Source organism: Siniperca chuatsi, linkage group LG4 (assembly GCF_020085105.1).
Source record: "Siniperca chuatsi isolate FFG_IHB_CAS linkage group LG4, ASM2008510v1, whole genome shotgun sequence".
In the NCBI taxonomy this organism is placed as follows: domain Eukaryota; kingdom Metazoa; phylum Chordata; class Actinopteri; order Centrarchiformes; family Sinipercidae; genus Siniperca; species Siniperca chuatsi.
In genome coordinates, this window is record NC_058045.1 from 32,899,935 (window position 1) to 32,922,551 (window position 22,617).

Sequence of the window (22,617 nt, forward strand, 5' to 3'; positions counted from 1 at the left end):
TTAATAGACCAGAAGAATTAATCAGAATCTGATCGCTCTGCAAACAGGCTGCTGAGCTGAAGTGATGCGTTCACTTACTGTTGCTGCTGTAGTTAAAATCAGCTCTGCCTCGACCTGCTGCAGCGTAACACTGCTACTTAAACACGAACGCATCTGTATATAATAATAATATAATGTAATACGACACTGACTTTCTGCTTTAAATACATTCTGCTGATAATAGTTTGAAATGCAGCCTTTTGCTGGTTTGATCCTTCACTCTTTAAAATGTCAACGTCTTTGTAATGTTTTGAACAAAACTGATCCCGAGTTAAGATTAGATAATCCTTTCTGATCAAAAATATAAAGAATCGAGGCAGTAAAGGTGTGACGCCGCTGTCATAATCATCGGGGTCGAAGTGTGTATCCAACTGAAACGACTTTATTAAAGTACTAATTAATAAATCGTACATTTCAGAAAAACACGTTTTCCTCGTCCAGAGAAGAAGGTTTTTATTCCCCTTTCATCACAGAGAAAGCGAAGCTGTAGATGTAAAACATCATCAGGTCTCATCCGGAAACCGGACCATCTTATTTAGTCTGAACCTGGGAGTCTGGTCTCCGGCTGTCCGCCATGTGGTGCAGGCAGTGGCGGCCTGAAGGTTACAGAAGGGAGCTTGTGGCCGGATCAGAGTCCAGCGCCTCCAGCAGCAGCACGACGCGGTTCTGATGGGACCAGGACGCGGTTCTGATGGGACCAGGACGCGGTTCTGATGGGACCAGGACAGGAAGAACGGGATGACGGCATCAGCGATGTCTGGAGTCGCATCGTTCCTATAATCACGGAGCAGAAACTCACCAGAGACGTCATGAAGTGAGAGGACACATTAATGCAGGGAACGTGTTGGTGGAGCTGCTCCAACAGACGGACAACTGACGGAGCTCAGAGTCAGTGTTAGGACAACAGACGGACAGCTGACTGTTGGATCAGAGTCAGTGTCAGGACAACAGACGGACAGCTGACTGTTGGATCAGAGTCAGTGTCAGGACAACAGACGGACAGCTGACTGTTGGATCAGAGTCAGTGTCAGGACAACAGACGGACAGCTGACTGTTGGATCAGAGTCAGTGTCAGGACAACAGACGGACAACTGACGGAGCTCAGAGTCAGTGTCAGAACAACAGACGGACAGCTGACTGTTGGATCAGAGTCAGTGTCAGGACAACAGACGGACAGCTGACTGTTGGATCAGAGTCAGTGTCAGAACAACAGACGGGCAACTGACTGTTGGATCAGAGTCAGTGTTAGAACAACAGACGGACAGCTGACTGTTGGATCAGAGTCAGTGTCAGGACAACAGACGGACAGCTGACTGTTGGATCAGAGTCAGTGTCAGGACAACAGACGGACAGCTGACTGTTGGATCAGAGTCAGTGTTAGGACAACAGACGGACATGCAGAGGTTTTATTGTCAGTGACTTCCTGCTGTGGAATATTTGAACGTGAGGGTTTCTGTTCACAGAAGCGACTGACAGGAAGTCCTGAGTAACAACTGACCAACCAGGATTTAGACTCTGACAGGAAACCTCGGCTAACTGACGCGCTGCGACGCGTCCCGACGGAGGAAGCAGCGAGTCGCTCTGAGAGGAGACGCAGGCTGACAGAGTCAGTTACCACGGTAACAACCACAGTTTAAGTTACCGTGGTAACTGACCCAGAGTTTAGGTTACCATAGTAACTGACCCAGAGTTTAGGTTACCGTGGTAACTGACCCAGAGTTTAGGTTACCGTGGTAACTGACCCAAAGTTTAGGTTACCGTGGTAACTGAACCAGTTTCCCTCAGAGTTTTCACTAAACTCGCTTTCTGAAGCTAAATGATCTAACATGAGCTAGCTTGTACGCCACTGCCACAGCTAGCTAACACTAACGTTAGCAAAGCGAAGGTAACGGCAGCAAGCCGAGCACTCTCACCTGGAGACGATGAACCCGATGCTGGATCACGACCTCTGGGTTAAGTAAAGATGCTCCACCTGTTGTACGAAGACGCTGCGTCCAGCAGCTCGTGTGACGGAGTGTCGCCACCTGCTGGCGTAGATGTAACTGCACCTCAATTTACAGATTCCTCTGGACGCACCTGCTGCGGCACGAACCGCACCAGAGTCCACAAACAAACAGGAAGTCACAAACGTCACGTGGCCCGCAAACTGACAGGAAGCAATCTGCAAAACCTGTTTCAATGTAAACATGGATCCACAAATGTGAAAATATCACTTTACATGTATTTTTGTGGTGAAACTATGTTTTTATGTGAAATGAAAACATGTTTTACAGAGGACGTTATGCACTTTGCAGATCGCTCTGTTTCTGTGGATGTTACTCTACACAACACAAATACATGTTTGTATTTAGTGAAATATTGTGTGTATTATGTCTGTGGGTTGGATTAGATTAGATTCAACTTTATTGTCATTACACGTGTGCGAGTTCAAGGCAGCGAAACAGTTCAGGTCGAACCAGAAGAGCAGTGAGCAGGATATGAAGTGTGAGCGTAACTGCAGGATGGAGCAGTGTCATGAAAATGTTTAACATGTGGTGCTGTGGACATTACGTACAGATGGCGTTACTATAAACAGATAATCCAAATAATAAAGTCCAATACAAACATACTCTACGTCTTGAAATTCACATTAATCATCTCTGTACAATCAAAACAAGACACCAAGGTTCAGAGACAAACAGGACTTTTATTTTGAAGGGTGGGGCGAGTCGTCACCTACAGGAACATCTGCACATTTCTCTCACAGATAAAAGCAACTGACACTTTCCCTTTTCGACATGTGAAGTCTCAGATCAACAAACAAAGTGCTCGAATTTCAGCCACAGAGAGGACTACATGGTGCGAGGATGCAGGGAGGAGGAGGAGGAGGAGTGATGAAGGTGGAGGATTCAGACGAAGTTCTTCTTCAGGAAGCTGATGAGGCCGTTGGTGGACGAGTCGTGGGAGGTGACCTCAGAGTCGTCCTTCAGCTCCGGCTCGATCTTCTTCGCCAGCTGCTTCCCCAGTTCAACACTGTCCGCAGGGAAACAGTAAGACGCCCTTTAGTTCTACACACGTTTAAATGCTACCTGATCTGTAAAATCACACTTCACACGGGAACTTTAGTTATTTAGTTTAAGTCTTGAAATTTGATAAAAAGAAACATCTCAGTCGTCATGCGCTGACGGAGATGTGAAGCTCTGAAAAAAGCGAGTAAGTGAACCTTGAGTTTTATTGTCGAACAGTGTGTATTTTGACAGTAAATGGGAGGCGCTCACCCCCACTGATCGTAGCTGTTGATGTCCCACATGACGCCCTGCACAAAGATCTTGTGCTCATACATGGCTGAAAAACAGGAGGAATCACGTGATTTATTAGAGTTAGAGTCGAGCTGCTGTAAACAGACGTTATCACAAAGGTTCAGCTTCGTTACTGCCACTCACGGTGAAAGACTCAACTTCTACAAATATTAAAATGATGCCAACAACAATTATACTTCGCTCTGTGGCCTTAACCCTGAAATCACGCGTCAGCTGGTTCAGCTTGAAGCACGGCGACCTCCAGTGGAGGTCAGGTGACACAACAGCAGTTTAAAGTCAGGTTTCACAGATTTTACCGGATCAGCTGACCACAGATCAGCTGCGACTGTGACTCTCACACCAGTTACAGCTGAGCGTCCGTCTCCTCTCCTTGTTAGTATTCGGTTCAGATGTTCTCTCGTTAACTCCCACTACTCACCGACCAGAGCTCCCAGGATGAACGGGCTCAGCTTCTTGAAAACGATGGAGTTGCTCGGCTTGTTTCCTTCGAAAACCTTAGAATGGAAAGAGAGAAGAAGTCAGAGAATAAATACTTTAAAATCTTAACTTTGAAGCCTTTAATGGGCAAAGCTCTGACCCCTCCAGGCCTTCGATAACAAGCATTAAGGAGCGGCAGAGCACTAAACTCCCAAATCCACCGGGAGCTGAATCACATCAGTGAATGAGACGGTGTCGTCCCTCGTTCGTCCAGGAGTGTTCTACAGTAGAAAAGGTTTCAGTCGTAGTCGTCTGGACGCTGTTTTCAGAATCAAGACGTTTCGGCTCCCATCCGGAAGTCATTCTCAATTGTGAAAAAATGGGACGGGAACTAGAAATTTAAGCTACTCTGTGTTACATAAGCCCCGCCCTCAGGAAGGAGTCTACCTGAGTATCTGTTGATTAGCTAGTTTCACCTGAAACTGACCTAATAGTTTCCATGATGGCCCAGTAATCAGTAATCAGGCCTGTTGTTTTCTGGCTGCACCTCCCTCATCACTGTTAAGTACCTGATTAGCATGTGATTGGCTTGACCACGGTGTTAACACACTGTGGTAAACAGATTGAATCTCAGACCACCATTTCTGTTCAAAGAGGGGTTTTCTTTTTTCACAAAAATGGCTTCTTTGACTCGTCTTTCAAACCAACTCTTCTCTCTAATTTCCAGTTCCCGTCCAATTTTTTCACAGTTGAGAATGACTTCCGGATGGGAGCCGAAACGTCTTGATTCTGAAAACAGCGTCCAGACGACTACGACTGAAACCTTTTCTACGACACATCAGTGAATCTTCATTAAGCTCAATGAGGAATCTGTTTAATAGTCTGACGAGCACCAAATCTTAAGAGCGTAGACGTGAAGCCAACGCGTCGTCACATGTTCTTCTGTTAGTGTGTTTGAAGTTAAAGCGTCGGCCATGTCTGAGCTTCAGTCTGAAGTGTTGAAACAAAGCAAGCGGAGACGAGAACCAGCCGAGGGACTGATGGTCTCACCTTGTGCGGCAGCAGCTTCTGCAGAGCGTCTCCTTTCACGCCGCCGGCCTCCAGCTCTTTACGAGCCTCGTCCGAGGTTTTCCCCTTCATCAGAGCTTCTGTCTGAGCCAGGAAGTTGGCCACCAGGATCTGAAACACACGGGCGTCACGTCGGCAGGTCGCTCTCTATACGTTACATTTATACATCTATATAACTTTGAACCGATTCATGACGTAATGTGACAGGATCTGTGTTCGTCACTGTAACGTGTTTCCAACAGCATCACTTCAGCAGTACGGTCGGTGCGTTTGTGGTCAAAGCTGCGTTCAGTAAACAGCTGCTGCTGCTGAGTTATCAGATTCTGAGGTTTACTGCTTTTAAAGAGGACGTGACGTCCTGTGAAACCCAGCTGAGCGCTCAGTCAGCAGCGAGGAGCTCCACTCACAAAAGCTGCGAATACTAAAATACTCAAATTAGGCTTTTTCCTGGCTTTCAGACCTTTCACTCTGAGGAAATCCTGTACTGGATATAAACATTAACAGACTTCCTCAAGTGAAACAAATAAAAGTTGTGTAAGGCTGTGGAGACAGAGTCAATAAAGTTTTACTTGTATGCTGAACGCTGAGCAGCTGATGAAGACAGAAGAAGAAGAGCTGCTGTTACTCAAGGCTGTGCAGCAGCAGCTTCTGTGGAAGTGACCTGTTGCGTCAAGGTGAACAGGAAGCGTTACTACATCAGGTATGAAGACACAGCGGCACGGTGGGCGGTACCTTGTGGTGGAGGTTGTCTCTGATTGGATGCTGAGACTGAGCAGGAATGAGGAAGTCCGCAGGAATCATCCGAGTTCCTGATGAGGAAACAACAAGTCAGTTAACTCTTCACTGACCAGAGCTTCGTAATGATTCATTCTGATGAGGCGGAGGCCTGCAGGGCGTCTGAACACACCTTTATACACTGATGTGTGTTCAGACTAGAGAGCTGCTGCCGCCTCATCTTCATCATCATCATCATCATGTATTTCTGGTCAAACAGACTGAACTGTTTGAATTCAGGGGGTACCGGGTGATATTATTTATATTATTAATATTATTTATTCGTGTTACCCGCCAGGTAAAGTGACGAGACTCTACTTCAGCGCCTGGCTCCCCTCGAGCAGCAGCTCCGCAAACCCGCCGCGTAAAGGCGGATTAAACCATGAGAAGTCTGATCAGAGGGACTACAGGTTTGGAACCGGCCCCGCAGGATCAGACTGAGCGTGTTAACGGTCTGTGGTGCGTCACCTTGGTGGATGAGCTGGTAGAAGGCGTGCTGCCCGTTGGTCCCGGGCTCGCCCCACACGATCGGTCCGGTGTGGTAGTTGACACGGGTGCCATCTTTGGTGATGTACTTCCCGTTAGACTCCATGTCGCCCTGACGACCACACAGACAGCCGTCAGTCACGCTGACAGGACCAGGCAACGTATTCTACACATCTTCTAACTCTATTAGAATTTAGAGTCAGTGGTGGCACAGACAAGCGATGTTCAAACCCACAAAACTTTATTTTAATTGTAGTGGAGCGTCAACGATTACTTGACAGAAAATTAATCTGCAACTATTTTGATCAAATAATCGTTTGTCATTTTTTTTAAGCCAAAAGCCAAAACGTTACTGATTCCAGCTTCTTAAAAGTGAAGATTTGATGCTTTTCTGTGTCACAACACGATCGTGAACTAAACTAACCTGAAACAAGACATCTGAACATGTCACAGTGGGCTCTGGGGAAATATAACGGGCATTTTTCACTGTTTTCTGACACTTTATAGGCAAAATAATGAATCAATAAATCGAAAAAAGATCCTAAAGTTTCCAAAGACAACGAATCTGTCAGGCTGAATTTCACAAATGTGTATAAAATGATGGAACTCAGTAAGATTTGACTCTGAATGGAGCTTCTGACACAGGAAGGACATGTTTCTATACAACAGACATTTGGAAAGGTTGCTTCATGTGAAGCCCCCTGCTCCCTCCTCCTCTGAACAGATGCCCCGGCTCCCTCCTCCTCTGAACAGATGCCCCCCCCGGCTCCTCCTCCTCTGAACAGATGCCCCCGGCTCCTCCTCCTCTGAACAGATGCCCCCGCCGCCGCTCTCTGCCACACTGACCTGCTGGAAGTAGGCGGCGGCGCGGTGCATGTACTGGTCGTAAGGCAGCATGGCGTGAGTCTCAGCCTGGAAGAAGTTGATGTACCAGACGCCCAGAACAGCCAGCAGGACGGGCACGTTCTGCTCCAGGGGGGCGCTGCGGAAATGGTTGTCCTGGAGACGAGAGACCAATCCGGTTAATGGTGACACGAAACAGATTTAACACGGAAAACAGGCAGCTGTTTAGATATAATAGAAGCGCTGGAACAGGAAGAGCTGCTTCAGAGGTTCATTTATGAACCCGTGGGAACGATTTGACCTACTGTGATTCATTATGACATGACTGGATGGATGAATAAAATGTATCAATACTTTTAATAAATAATCATTTACAGCTATTCTTCATTCTGCAGCTTCTAACACGAACACGTTCTCAAACAGAAACGTCAGTACTGAAGTGTCCGTTACGTGAACTCGGTGTCTGAAACAGTTAAAGCGACTGAAGTTCACTCTTTGCTCTCAGAGACGCCTGAAGCAGCAGCTGATAAAATGTCAGTAACAAAATAAAATAATCTCCTACCATCCAGTGAGCTCCTGCAAGAAGCTGCTCAAAGTTTTCAAAGCCTGAAACACAGAACACGCAGGTCAAAGGTCAGAGGGCACATACGAACTAAAAACACTGACAGAACACAAAATGGAGAAAATATCTGCTTAGATATGAGAGACGAAGAGGTTTATGAAAATATCCAACTTGAAACAAAGAACAAAAACTGATGATTGCTGTCAAAGACACAAATGTATTGAATTTCATTAACATTAATAACACCAAAGAATGTAAAAGCTCAAGTAAAGTACATTTAGAAACCAGTAAATACAGCCATCTGAACTGTGACCTCGCTGCTGCAGCGCCACCTGCTGACAAACTACAAGGACTGACTTCCTGTTGTTACCTGCACGCACCTGTGCCTTTCACCTCACACAGTACCCCCCCCCCTCAACTCTCCCTCACAGTCTGAAAGCCTCCCCCATGGAGGAGGTGAGCCTGATGTTTGAGCAGCTGCGTCATGCAGCAACATGCAAAAACAGTTTGACTGGAGCTGAAACGAAGGCTGGGGATGAAACGATCAATATAAAATATAAATACACACACAGTAAAATATAAAAGTCTTCATTAGTGATAAATGTAACTTTTTGTTTGTAAATTATTTTCCATTTCATGCCGTCTGCTTCATGACGTTTGTAAATGATCGTAAGTTTTGGAAAAAATCTGAATGAGATGGAAAATTCAGCTTTTTAATAAATTTCCGATTCAGTTTAAATTTTACACTTTCAGTCAACGCACCGCTAATCAATAACCAGCCCAGGCGTGAGAGCAAAGGTCGGAGGTTATGAGCGATGCAGCAGACGTACCTATGTGCAGAGCGATGGACAGACCGATGGCCGACCACAGCGAGTAACGACCTCCAACCCACTGAGGATGAACAAACATGACATCACACCAACAGCCAATCAGAGCATCACTTCAACAAAAGCCGTCAAACTGCAGACCTGGTTCAGGTAGTATTCCCAAAATCTTTGCTTTGCTTTGCGTTAGTTTATATTTCAGTGGCAGGAAGCTGAAGTTAAACTTGTCCGATGTGCTTTAACGCTACGGTAGCTAACGCTGGAAATGACCGGCTGAGCTTATTCCCAGCCTGCGACCTACGTCACCTGCCCGAACAGGTGACCGCTAAAAACCATCCTACGTCCTGCAGGACGCGACATCGTTATCTCAACAGCAGCACGACACACTTACGTCCCAGAACTCAAACATGTTCGCCGTGTCGATGCCAAAATCCTTCACTTTGGCCTGGAGAGGGGGAGGAGGGGGAGGAGGAGGAGAGAGAGGAGAGAGAGGAGGAGGAGAGGAGGAGGAGGGAGGAGAGGGGAGGAGGAGGAGGAGGAGGAGGAGGGGAGGAGGAGAGAGGAGGGGAGGGGGAGGAGGAGGGGAGAGAGGGGAGGAGGGAGGAGGAGGGAAGAGAGGGGAGGAGAGGAGGGGGAGGAGAGGGGGAGGAGAGGGGAGGAGAGGAGGGAGAGGAGAGAGGAGGAGAGGAGGAGGAGAGGGAGGAGAGAGAGGAGGAGGGAGAGAGGGGGAGGAGGAGGGAAGAGAGGGGAGGGGAGGAGGGAGAGAGGGGGAGGGGAGAGAGGGAGAGAGGGAGGAGGGAGGAGGGGAGGAGGAGGAGAGAGGAAGGAGGGGAGAGAGGGGAGGAGAGGAGAGGGGAGGAGAGGAGGAGGAGGAGGAGGAGAGAGAGGGGGAGGAGGAGGGAGGAGGGGGGAGGAGGAGGGAGGAGGGGGAGGAGGGGGAGGGGGGAGGAGGAGAGGAGAGGAGGAGGAGGAGAGAGGGGAGGGAGAGGAGGGGGAGGAGGAGAGAGGAGAGGAGAGGGAGAGGAGAGGAGGGGAGGAGAGGGGAAGAGAGGGGGAGGAGAGGGAGGAGAGAGGGGAGGAGGGTGGAGAGAGGGGGGAGGAGAGAGGGGGAGGAGAGGGGAGGAGAGGAGAGAGAGGGAGAGGAGGGGAGAGGAGAGGAGGGGAGAGGAGAGGAGGGAGGAGAGGAGGGGAGGGAGGAGAGGGGGAGGAGAGGAGGGAGGAGAGGGGGAGGAGAGGAGGGAAGAGAGGGGAGGAGAGGAGGGAGAGAGGGGGAGGGAGAGGGGGAGGAGGGGAGAGAGGAGGAGGGAAGAGAGGGGAGGAGGAGAGAGAGGGAGGAGGAGGAGGAGGAGGAGGAGAGGAGGGAAGAGAGGGGGAGGAGGAGGAGGAGGAGAGGAGGGAAGAGAGGGGAGGAGAGGGAGAGGAGAGGAGGGGAGAGAGGGGAGGAGAGGGAAGAGAGGGGGAGGAGAGAGAGAGGAGGAGAGGAGAGGGAGAGGAGGAGGAGAGAGGAGAGGGAGAGGGGAGGAGGAGAGAGGAGAGAGGAGGGTGGAGAGAGGAGGAGGAGAGGAGGGGAGAGGGGGAGGAGGGGAGAGGGAGAGGAGGGGGATGAGAGGAGGGAAGAGAGGGGGAGGAGGAGGAGGGAAGAGAGGGGGAGGGAGAGGAGAGGGAGGAGGAGGGGGAGGAGGGGAGAGGAGGAGGAGGGGAGAGGGGGGAGAGAGGAGGGGGGAGAGGGGAGGAGGGAAGAGAGGGGGAGGAGAGGGGGGGAGAGAGGGAGGAGAGGAGAGAGAGGGAGGAAGTAAGAGGTAACGTTATTCATGAAACTTGACATCTTTCAGTCATCAGCTGTTAAATATTTGGACATGTGTCAGTGAGAGACGCCTCCTCCGTCAACACAGCAGCTGATCCTGCAGGTGAATGTGGACTCAATCAGCTGCCATCAGTCCGTGTTCATGGAAACAGCTGAAAATGGACACTTACTGCGTTGGTGGACAGAGCCACAAAATGTTTGGCGACAGCAGATTTCTGTGAAGACGAGAAGAGAGCGAACATGAGGAAGATGGAAATGTGATGAGACATTTGTCTCAGGGACAGCTGTGGTCTGCCCTGCAGCAAGCATCTTACAAAATAAATAAATAAATAAATAAATACACACACACACACTGCTGCATATTTAAATATTTCCATGATGTGAAGCTACCTACCATCCAGTCTGAGGTTTTATATTTTTATTCTCTCAGATTACGTGTTATATATATATTTTTTGCCGTTTTAGACTCAATCTATCTATTTGTTCTACTCTAATTTAATCTGCTTCCATCAGTGGCTGCAGGCAGATCAGCGTCATCCCATTAGCCGACTCACGTCATTGGCCGTCTGCAGGAACCAGTCCCTGGCAGACTCGGCGTTGGTGATGGTCTCCTGGGTGGTGAACGTCTGAAGAAAGGTCAAACAACACAACGTGAGTCCAGCAGCAGCAGCAGCGCTCAGTGAAACAACAGGACTGAAACACACAGCGGCCATCGTGTGTAAAAAACACACACATGCAGTAAAATGGATTTTATTGCTTCAGACAAAAAACGTCTATCTACAATAATTAGTGAATATCCTCCCTAAAGTCGTGATAAATATGTTTGCTGTGTCCTTATTTACTAAAAGGACCTCAAGTTCGGGCTATCTGGTCCTAAACCATGAATATAAACTGGCAGAGAATCTCTTTACTGTCAGAGACAGATCCTGACCAAATACAGATCCTGACCAAATACAGATCCTGACCAAATACAGGTTCAGTGACCACAGACAGATCCTGACCAAATACAGGTTCAGTGACCACATACAGATCCTGACCAAATACAGATCCTGACCAAATACAGATCCTGACCAAATACAGATCCTGACCAAATACAGATCCTGACCAAATACAGGTTCAGTGACCACAGACAGATCCTGACCAAATACAGGTTCAGTGACCACATACAGATCCTGACCAAATACAGATCCTGACCAAATACAGATCCTGACCAAATACAGGTTCAGTGACCACAGACAGATCCTGACCAAATACAGATCCTGACCAAATACAGATCCTGACCAAATACAGATCCTGACCAAATACAGATCCTGACCAAATACAGGTTCAGTGACCACACACAGATCCGGACCAAATACAGACTCAGTGACCACACACAGATCCTGACCAAATACAGGCTCAGTGACCAGACAGATCCTGACCAAATACAGATCCTGACCAAATACAGGCTCAGTGACCACAGACAGATCCTGACCAAATACAGACTCAGTGACCACAGACAGATCCTGACCAAATACAGATCCTGACCAAATACAGGTTCAGTGACCACAGACAGATCCTGACCAAATACAGATCCTGACCAAATACAGGCTCAGTGACCACAGACAGATCCTGACCAAATACAGGCTCAGTGACCACAGACAGATCCTGACCAAATACAGGCTCAGTGACTACAGTCCTGCCATAGAGAAAGTCCCGGCTACCAACAGAGGAAAGAGTCTGTGGTCACTGCACGCCAACAGAGATGCACTTCCTCTTTAAATGTGACAAATATAATATCAGAGTCGAAAACTTTAAGAAATTTGATTGGTTAATCCCAAACTTCACAGAACTAAATGACATTAAAAAGCAACAGACTGTATTAGGAGGAGGAGGTGCAGCTAACTGAGCTGCACAATGTGTGACTGCATGTCACAAACCGAGGGACACAGTTTACACAACATACTGTACTTTATCTATGTTGTGTTACTGCTAATATTACTGTTTTTGTGTATTTCTTTTGTTATTACTGGTTTGTGTATTGTCCAAATATTTGATACATTTGTACTTGGATGCTTTGGCAAAATTGTTTTTCAAAACTTTAACGGCAATAAAGCGAGAGACTATAGCAGAGTCTGACGAGTAGAGCTGCGTCTGTATGGAATAATCTGCCCAGCAACATCCGACCAACCAAAAGTAGATTTTCTTTCAAAAAGTCACCAAAACAAACTTGAATCTCACATTGACACACTTTGGTTTTTGCTGTTTTGGGAACTTTTGTGTTTTTATTCTCTTTTTGTTGCTGTGTGTTTGTTAGTTTGGTTTGTTTTCATTGTAGGCTACTATTTCTATCTTTCATATGTAAAGTCATTTCACTTCTTTTCTGAGCTTCATATTTGGCTTGTTTTTACTGGTCATGTGTGATTTTAAATGTCTGTTTTTATTGTTTTTGTGGAACACTAGCGAGCACTTTGCGGCTCATTTACATCCTAAATACGACACTAAATTGAATTTTGTGGTGATGCATGTGATGGTAATTTGCAACAGGCTTAATAAATATTCCAAAAGTTCATTATTCTTTGTTTATGTTGCTTTGCTGGAATATACAGCAGGTTTTTACACTTTCAAGATCTTGCCGGTCACTGAACGCAACACAAACTGATCACTGATTCCTGTGTGTAACAGGCAGCCAATCAGGAAGCTGTCTGACACAGCGTCATCATGCAGGAACCACTAGTACAGACAGATTTGTTCCAAGAGGCCTGTGCGAGTGACGTTAAGAGGATTTAGACATTTCTCTTGGTTACGAACAAAAGTCTGTCTGACACCAGAGGAAAAACATGTGAATCAGAACGCTTTAATCTCTGGAGTTTAAATGCGATACCAAATTTTAAATAAATAAAACAAAAGTAAGTGAGGTTTGTGAGAAAAATATAAAAACGTTCATAGAGATTGTACGGTGGCCTGTAGGGACAAGTTTCAACAGCAAAGGTTTAACTAAAGAATCCACATGTTGTGGTCTTAAATATTTACCAAAAATGTATGTTTCTGGCTACTGACAGCTAGCTGGTGTGTGTGTGTGTGTGTGTGTGTGTGTGTGTGTGTGTGTGGTTACCTTGGAGGCGATGATGAAGAGGGTGGTCTCTGCGTTGAGCTGAGCGAGGGTCTTGGCCATGTGAGTCCCGTCGATGTTGGAGACGAACCAAACGTTCGGTCCGCCGGCTGAGTACGGCTTCAGAGCCTCCGTCACCATCAGGGGGCCCTGAACGCAACACGACAACAGTTAAAGCTTCATCACAGCTACCGGACATTACATCATCAAACCTAGGCCTGGGCGAAGAAACGATAGCGACGTGCAACAGCGACAGACGCTTCATCAATAGCAATACGGAAACTGTTCGACAGTTTCACTTAAATGCAAAGCGCCATGAAAGCACAACGAATACGCAACGGCTCATGAACAGCCCATCGTATCCCGCGATTATGGAGCGTGCTAAGGGTGACGCGCAAACAGCCAATCATTTAACAGGTGGTGTTCGGACTCTGACTCCGGGGACAGCGCCTCGCGCTGAACACGGCGGCGGAGGCCAGGACGGGTGACACAGCGAAGACACGCGGGACTTCTGACTGCAGGGACGGGGACAGCGAAGACACGGCGGCTTCGGGCGGGGACAGCGAAGACACGGCGGCTTCGGGCGGGGACAGCGAAGACACGGCGGCTTCAGGCGGGGACACGAGGGGCGTCAGAGAGAGGCAGCGACAGCTGTAGAGCCAGAATATTTTTCACATCTAACTGAACTAATTAAAGGATTTATTTCTAAACCAGAGCTGCTGACTGTTGGAACAGTTTAAAGAGTTTTATTTTGTTTCCGTTGAGTTTGAATGAAGCGTGTTTTACGATGAGTTAAGGCGATTATGCTGGTCTTAGGTCGGTAAAAGAAACTTGAATTCAGAAGGTGTACGGTTGTATTTTTCTGTTTTTGAATGTTTAAACTCTTAAGTCTGAAATTTTTACACATTGTACCTTTAAAATAGATCAGTCAATATCGATAATTATTGATTTTTAATGAAATTAAATCGTGATTTTTCAGCTAAAACCACAGCGCTGTGTTGTTTTAGCTCGAGGAGAAATATTACATCAGCATGAATCTCAATCCAGTTACACATTTATGACTCCAGACGTAAATAAAGCTCAGTGCTACACTGACGGCTACATACTGTATGCTCATTTTTAGAGAAATACTGTCTCTTTCAGGCAGAAAATGAAGAGGCAACTAGTTTGATAATCAATTGAGGCCTTTTTAAAGCAGAAAACTCCAATAGTTCAGTTTCTCCAGTTTTCTTTGTTTTCCGTGTTTTATTTCACAGTAAACTGAATCTTTGGGTGTTGACTGTTGGTCAAAACAACACCTTTTTCATTGTTGTTAGATATTTTACAGACTAAATAATTAAAGGTGGGTCAGCGATTCTAATGCAGTACACGTCTTTTTGTCAGATTCAGTGAATCTCTCCTCTCGGTCCGCTAGCTGTGCGTTCAGTGTGAGCGCTGAAAGAAACCTCCAGTAAAACACTGTTCAGCCATGATGTGTGCGTCAGGTGACGTTAAACGACCTGCCCGCAGACACTCAGCTGACTCTCTAGTTTAAGATCTGCTGCTGTTGTGATGTTAGCTGTAGCAGCAGCAGAGTTGTGAGCGTCGCTGTCTGGAGCTGCTGTGCTGCTCTGGGAAACCGTCTCGTCCTCTCTGGCTGTTAGCTTAGCAGCAGCAGCTGTAGCGACAGTTTGCTAACCCGCAGCCTAGCTAAGCTAACCCGCAGCCTAGCTAAGCTAACACACAGCCTAGCTAACGTTAGTGACATTATTGCTGTGTCGTTGTTCGCTGTATATCGTGGTGTTTGTCATGATATTGGGTTTCTCCAGAATCGCGTACCCCACCTTTAACGGGGAAATATAATTGTCGGATAAATTGATGCTGAAGATAATCGCCAGTTGCAGTCATAGATTGGTGTTTAATTAGATTTGTAATCAGCAGCTGAGGAGCTTCTGTGGGTTAAACCTCTTAACATCACCTTTCAAAGTGCATTTCTTACCTTAAGTTCATGGTGTTCTTGTCACAGTTCGATCTCCCTGTATAGTTAATTTGAATGTTTCTTGCCTTGCTTTAATATTTCTTACTCTATGTGCAGACATTTTCTGCTAAAACGCATTTAGATTTCTTTGTTTCTGGTGTTTGGTGTTGCGACGTCTGTTATTGTGTTTTTGAAAGGCATTTTAATTTGAGCTCATTTGTCCACATGACTTTATATCTCATGTAAAAGATCTTTGCATATTCTCCCACTCAGTGTGACGTCAGACCGTGACAGTAACACTCAGGTAAACAGAAGATCTCAGGTGTTTGACCGGCAGGTCACTCACCAGGTCAGAGCCCCCGATGCCGATGTTCACAACGTCGGTGATGCTTTTTCCGCTGAAGCCTTTCCACTCGCCGCTACGAACTCTCTGTAAACAGCACAACACGAAAGGTCACGACCTTCACGTCTCACACTGCGGTGACGAATGCCAGAAAACGATTCATCACACAAACGCTCGTACGTGACAGAAGGCCTTCATCTTGTCCAGCACCCGGTTGACCTCCGGCATCACGTCTGTGCCGTCCACGTGGATGGGCGTGTTGGAGCGATTACGCAGAGCGACGTGGAGCACGGCCCGACCCTGCACGCACACACACACACACACACACACACAGGTAAAAGTCAGTCATCACCATACTGTCTGTGTAACATTCAGTCAGTAAATCATCTGCAGGGGATAAAGTCTTATTATCACTATTATTTCTACTGACAAAAATGAAATTAAATCAGTTAATTGATTAGTTGATTGACAGAATTAATGATCCATTTTTATAAAGTCATCATGTCACCAGACAGTCTGCAGCGTTTTGAGCTAAATGCTAACATCAGCATGCTAACATGCTGATATAGTGTTAGCATGCTAACATTAGCTAGTTAGCAGTGAACACAGAGTGCAGCTGAGGCTGATGGGAGCATCAGCAGCTCTGCAGGTGTTTGGTCAGAAACCAAAGTGTCGGACACGTTAACATGTCGACCTGATGGTGGCGCTAGATGGAAAGTCAGAGGATCAGCAGAGTTATTACAGTTCATCCTGAGGGGAGCATGAACGATGAAGCACGTCTCATCACAGTCCGTCCAATATTTACTTTCCTTTGTTTTAAATGAATCTAAATCAAATACTTTGCGTTTTTCAGACTGTTGGTGAAACAAAACTTTTAGTTTCTAACATCTGAGTCTGGAATGTGGCATTATTTTTGACATTTTATAAACTACAAAATTAATCAGAAAAAATGATCAGTAGATCGACTGATAACGAATGTATTTAATGTTATATCCACTCGTTAAATCTGTCTTCACTAATCAGTGTGTGTCTGCACAAACTGCAAAGTCACTGAGGATGCTGTTACGCAACACCATTACATCACGGCCGCTGTGTGTGTGTGTGTGGGGTAATGTGTGTGTGTGTGTGTGTGTGTGGTAATGTGTGCAGTCACTGTGAGCGCAGCTTTCGTCTGCCTGTCTCTGCTGCTCGTTTTCACCGTCAGGAATCTGAATCAGTGAAAACCCCTGCCGATGTCTCGTCAGCGCAGGAACGCTGAAATGTAAAGCAGCAGTACGGAGACTTGGTGTCCTGGTCACAAACCAGGCGTGGACTCGTACAGGGGCTGCTCTGAACTCCGTGTGAACCTGTTTAAAACCTGTCTCCGGGTAGCGTTCAGTACCTCCGTGAAGTTGATTCTCTCTCCAGAGAACATCTTCTCTCTGGCCTCCTCCACTCCCCTCGACTTGGCCTGCGAACAGTACAAAAGCCGTTAACACACCAGCACACATTCAGCACGAATCTGCTCATATCTGACACACCAGCTCTGGAGGGATTATTACAGCAACAGTGAGCGAATGTGACAAAACTATTTCTTTAGCAATCCTTCTTTTGTGCAGTCTGAGGAGGAAGTACTGCGCGCTGCAGGACAATGGCAGCGCTGAGCTCGCTGCGACGGTGGCTGAAGATACGACTGTTCTCTTTCAAAATGAACTGCTGTAATCTTCCTGTGTCAACGGATCTTTGAGCAACAGTATTGATCGAGCGGCTCGGGAACGGGAGACCAGTCTGGCCAAATATTCTCACAGTAAATAAAATGTAGTTTTACTGAACAAAAGCATTGTTACGGCAGATTTCCCAACGCTGGCTGACATTACAGAAATCATTTTCCCCACATGTAAGGAGCATACACGGAGAGACGACGAGGCAACAGCCAGTCAGGCTTTTCAACATCATCACGTGTGTGAAATACGTGCGAGACGCAGCACTTTTACAGGAACTGTACAACAGTATGGGCGAGTCAAATGTAAACTATTTTAATTTCCATAAACGCTACATTTATTATAAAGTCACGTTAGTTTGGATACATGAGTGGCTTGCCAAAGTTTACTTACAGTCTAAATGGTGTATTTGTAAATATTAATCAGTTTTACTTCATTTTATCATTATAGACAGAAGTTTTTTACCTCTACACTTAAAGCCTCAACACAACCGCTGCTGTTTTGTGCATTTCAGTTTGACCACTGATCACTTCCCCTATAAAACAGCGACGCCTCGCTCTCTCCGGGAGTCGTCCTTCTCCTGCTGAAAGTCGAGTTGAAGCTTCACTCGCTGTTTTACGCCCGGCGTGATTCCGAGGTGCGTGACAAATTCGGGCGCAGACCTCACCTGTAACCACTGACCTCACAGCTACACCTGCCTGCCTCTGCAGTAAACCAGCAGCACGGGTACAAGCGTCCCAGCTGATTAACGACCTTCACGTGGAGCGGCCGGATTCAAGAGAAGCTCGAGCTGCGTCAGTATGAGTGCAGGAGGGCGATTAGAGGAGACAGCTACAGCTGAGCGCTGCTTCAAAATAAAACCCCGCCGAAGGGAGGGAGTACGTTACCATGGCGAGCAGCATGGCCAGCACTTCCTGGTTGATGAGATTCTTGGAGTAGTCCAGCAGGATTTCTCCATCGTCCGTCTCCAGAGTCGTGCTGTCGACACAAAACGACAAACTAATTAAACCAAGTTTCATTCTAGTGCGGCACTTCCTGCACGCGGCGCTGCGGAGACTGCGAGCGCCGGCTTCACAGTCATTTCTACTATTAGTCTATATTACTATTATATCACTATTAACTATTAGTCACTGGATTAATAATTAAAATCGATTCAATACGAATAAAGAAAAGACAGGTGCAGAAAAAAAGGAAACAGAAGAATTACAGACCAAAAGTGAAATTATAACTTTGTTGGAACAAAAAGCACAAACTTGTACATCGGCAGTTTTAAATCCAATCAATCAATCAATACACGACTTCCACCACGGCCAGGGGAAACAGATAAATCAACTGACAGTTAGTCACAGTGTGAGGAACGAGGCGTCTCTCAGTATATAGCATCTTTATGGATACTGCAATATTATTAGCAGCAGTACTCCTCTACTGCAGTATTACTCCTCCTCTCCTGCAGTATTACTCCTCCTCTCCTACAGTAATATTACTCCTCCTCTCCTACAGTAATATTACTCCTCCTATACTACAGTAGTACTCCTCCTCCTATACTGCAGTATTACTCCTCCTGTACTACAGTAGTAGTACTTCTCTCAGTAGTATTACTCCTCCTCCTATACTGCAGTAGTACTCCTCCTCTCCTACAGTAATATTACTCCTCCTCTACTGCAGTATTACTCCTCCTCTCCTACAGTAATATTACTCCTCCTATACTACAGTAGTACTCCTCCTCCTATACTGCAGTATTACTCCTCCTCTCCTACAGTAATATTACTCCTCCTATACTACAGTAGTACTCCTCCTCCTATACTGCAGTAGTACTCCTCCTCCTATACTACAGTAGTAGTACTTCTCTCAGTAGTATTACTCCTCCTCTCCTACAGTAGTATTACTCCTCCTCTCCTACAGTAGTACTCCTCCTCCTATACTACAGTAGTAGTACTTCTCTCAGTAGTATTACTCCTCCTCTCCTACAGTAGTATTACTCCTCCTCTCCTACAGTAGTATTACTCCTCCTCTCCTGCAGTAGTATTACTCCTCCTCTCCTACAGTAGTACTCCTCCTCCTATACTACAGTAGTAGTATTACTCCTCCTCTCCTGCAGTAGTACTCCTCCTCCTATACTACAGTAGTATTACTCCTCCTCTCCTACAGTAGTATTACTCCTCCTCTCCTGCAGTAGTATTACTCCTCCTCTCCTACAGTAGTACTCCTCCTCCTATACTACAGTAGTAGTATTACTCCTCCTCTCCTGCAGTAGTACTCCTCCTCCTATACTACAGTAGTATTACTCCTCCTCTCCTGCAGTAGTATTACTCCTCCTCTACTGCAGTAGTACTCCTCCTCCTATACTACAGTAGTACTCCTCCTCCTATACTACAGTAGTAGTACTTCTCTCAGTAGTATTACTCCTCCTCTCCTCTCAGTAGTATTACTCCTCCTATACTACAGTAGTATTACTCCTCCTCTCCTACAGTAGTATTACTCCTCCTCTCCTACAGTAGTATTACTCCTCCTCTCCTGCAGTAGTACTCCTCCTCCTATACTACAGTAGTATTACTCCTCCTCTCCTACAGTAGTACTCCTCCTCCTATACTACAGTAGTACTCCTCCTATACTACAGTAGTAGTACTTCTCTCAGTAGTATTACTCCTCCTATACTACAGTAGTATTACTCCTCCTCTCCTGCAGTAGTATTACTCCTCCTCTCCTGCAGTAGTATTACTCCTCCTCTCCTCTCCTGCAGTAGTATTACTCCTCCTCTCCTCTCCTACAGTAGTATTACTCCTCCTCTCCTGCAGTAGTATTACTCCTCCTCTCCTACAGTAGTATTACTCCTCCTCTCCTCTCCTGCAGTAGTATTACTCCTCCTCTCCTCTCCTACAGTAGTATTACTCCTCCTCTCCTGCAGTAGTACTCCTCCTCTCCTACAGTAGTATTACTCCTCCTCTCCTGCAGTAGTATTACTCCTCCTCTCCTACAGTAGTATTACTCCTCCTCTCCTGCAGTAGTATTACTCCTCCTCTCCTACAGTAGTATTACTCCTCCTCTCCTACAGTAGTATTACTCCTCCTCTCCTACAGTAGTATTACTCCTCCTCTCCTGCAGTAGTATTACTCCTCCTCTCCTACAGTAGTATTACTCCTCCTCTCCTGCAGTAGTATTACTCCTCCTCTCCTGCAGTAGTATTACTCCTCCTCTCCTGCAGTAGTATTACTCCTCCTCTCCTCTCAGTAGTATTACTCTCCTGCAGTAGTATTACTCCTCCTCTCCTGCAGTAGTACTGGCATCCTTTGAGGATGTGCAGCATCGCACGTAGCCACCGAGAAAGCACCGCATCGGGCCGATGGGAGAAGGTCAGCTGACCTGCAGCCTCCCCGTTAACCGGCAGCCTCCCCGTTAACCGGCAGCCTCCCCGTTAACCTGCCGGACACACACCTGGACACCGCGTTTAAATGTTCACGTCACACATGAGGAAGCGCAACAGGTTTGATCAGAGCTAGCTTGAGTTAGCTTAAGCTAGCTTGTGTGCCGGTGCTGTGAACTGTCGTCCTCAACATTATGAATAATAATAATAATAATAATAATAATAATAATAATTTATTAACACAAACTGTAACACGTCAAACCTCCACGCTGTGTGAAAACAGGCCGAACAGGTGTGTACCTTACAGGAGATTAAAGCAGCAGCGCTACCTGGTTTTAAACTGTTGACTGTAGGAATGCCGTTATAAGGTTTGAGCTAACGTTAGCACGTTTAAATCCCGGTACACATAAGCAGGCGACATAAACAACCGGTGCCGCCGGTAGCGGCTTGTATTGAACGTTTATCGGCGTCGCTGTCCGGTAACGGATGCTGTGACATTAGCATGCTAGCTAGTGTTAGCTAGCTGGTTTAAATCACAGCCCGCCGCTTGTTTCCAACGACTTACGGCACAGGTGGGAGATTTTAACGGACACGGGAGCAGGTCTGAAGGTTAAAGCCGGGAACGTGCCCAGGTAGGAGCCGAAAGCGGAGAAGTGACGTTACTGATGTGAAGCCATGACCTTGTAGCTGAAACGCGACGCTAGCGGAAGAGTCGGTGGATGTGCGGCAGGAGACACGCGGCCATAAAGCTCGCGAAACCGATCCTTCGGCGCACCTGTGCTTCGTCGCACCTGTGCGGGCAGTAGAGGAGGCCGAGCAGGCTGCAGTGTCTGTCAGCGTCACGCCCCCCTCCCCACCATCACCCCCACCACCCAGATGTTACGCAGGGCTCGTGCCTGGTCTCCCACCTGAACTTGCTGAATCTGTCCTTGTCGGAGTCGAACATGTCCCTCATGTTGAGGCCGCCGGCGTTAGCCTTGTACCACTGCTCCAGCTTCCTGTAGCTGGGGTCGTTAGTTAGCGCCATGATGGAGGAGGAGGTGGAGGTGGTGGAGGAGCTGATGCTGGCTGCGGCGGACTGGACTCCGTGTGGCGCTCAGGAGGAGATCAGGAGGGGTCTGATGGGCGGCCGTCAGACCAGTCTGCACCAATGGCTGCTGAGGGCTGGCCCCGCCCCCCCGGGGTAAGCCCCTCCCACCGCTCTGACGCAGTGACGCTGAACGGGACTACGGCGGCTGATCAGGGCCAATGACAGAGACCGCGTGATGTGACGGGCCTGTGCACGCGCACTGGGCGCGTCTTCAGGCCCCTGCAGGTACCTACGACACACAACAGGGCTGTGACGTCACCACCCAACACCTTTAGGCATCCGGCTCTCATCACCTGAGGAACACAGACGAGACGGAGGCCGACAAACTAATGAACAACAGTTTATTATTTGCTCTTGATAAAAACCCCGGCCCACGGAGGAGGCCGCCACGCTGGGCTCAAAGTCAGACATGTGGCCCCAGGGAGCCTTCAAGGAAGCCTGCTGATGCTCACACACTCGTCTCAGTTATTGCATCCACAACCTTGGCCGTTATTCTTTATCCAAAAAAAGCGAGGAGCGTTTATTTCCAACAGGCAGGGCCGGACTAACCCCGCAGGGGCCGGACTAACCCCGCAGGGGCCCCTGCTGACCCCCCCAACAGCCCCTGTGCACGCATTGGTTCGTAAACAGTTTGTGGTAACATGATAGAGAACACATTTATTTGGTGAAGTGCTCCACGTGGGCCCCCCATAAAGCGGCCCGGGAGCGTCCGGGCCCCGGCCGGTGACCCGGCCCCGCCTGAAGCTTCTGTAACGTTTGTTTGGACACGAGTCCTGCCGACGTAGACGTTTCTTTACAGATCTGGCGCGCAGAGAAAGACACGACTTCCTGGTCTGGACGCTCGGACGCGTCAAGAAAAGCTGGACGCTTTCAGACACGTTTGGCTTCTGCAGCAACAGTTTCATCTGAAGAAACATTTAATTGCTAAATAATAAATGTATCTTAAATATAATACAATC

The 22,617-nt window shown here is 47.3% G+C and overlaps 1 protein-coding gene across 1 annotated transcript; it reads right to left on the minus strand.

The window, feature by feature from the left end:
- Nucleotides 1-2,705: 2,705 nt before the first annotated feature.
- On the minus strand, nucleotides 2,706-21,712 carry gpia (glucose-6-phosphate isomerase a). Its single transcript, XM_044194078.1, has 18 exons — nucleotides 21,477-21,712; nucleotides 18,095-18,185; nucleotides 16,889-16,957; nucleotides 15,688-15,807; nucleotides 15,511-15,594; nucleotides 13,211-13,357; nucleotides 10,671-10,742; nucleotides 10,287-10,331; nucleotides 8,704-8,757; nucleotides 8,319-8,379; nucleotides 7,489-7,532; nucleotides 6,930-7,082; nucleotides 6,066-6,195; nucleotides 5,556-5,632; nucleotides 4,806-4,934; nucleotides 3,757-3,832; nucleotides 3,297-3,363; nucleotides 2,706-3,051 (listed from the first exon to the last, which is right to left on the minus strand). Exons 1-18 carry the CDS (start codon nucleotides 21,593-21,595, stop codon nucleotides 2,928-2,930), a joined length of 1,662 nt encoding a protein of 553 aa, XP_044050013.1. The 5' UTR covers nucleotides 21,596-21,712; the 3' UTR covers nucleotides 2,706-2,927.
- Nucleotides 21,713-22,617: the final 905 nt, after the last annotated feature.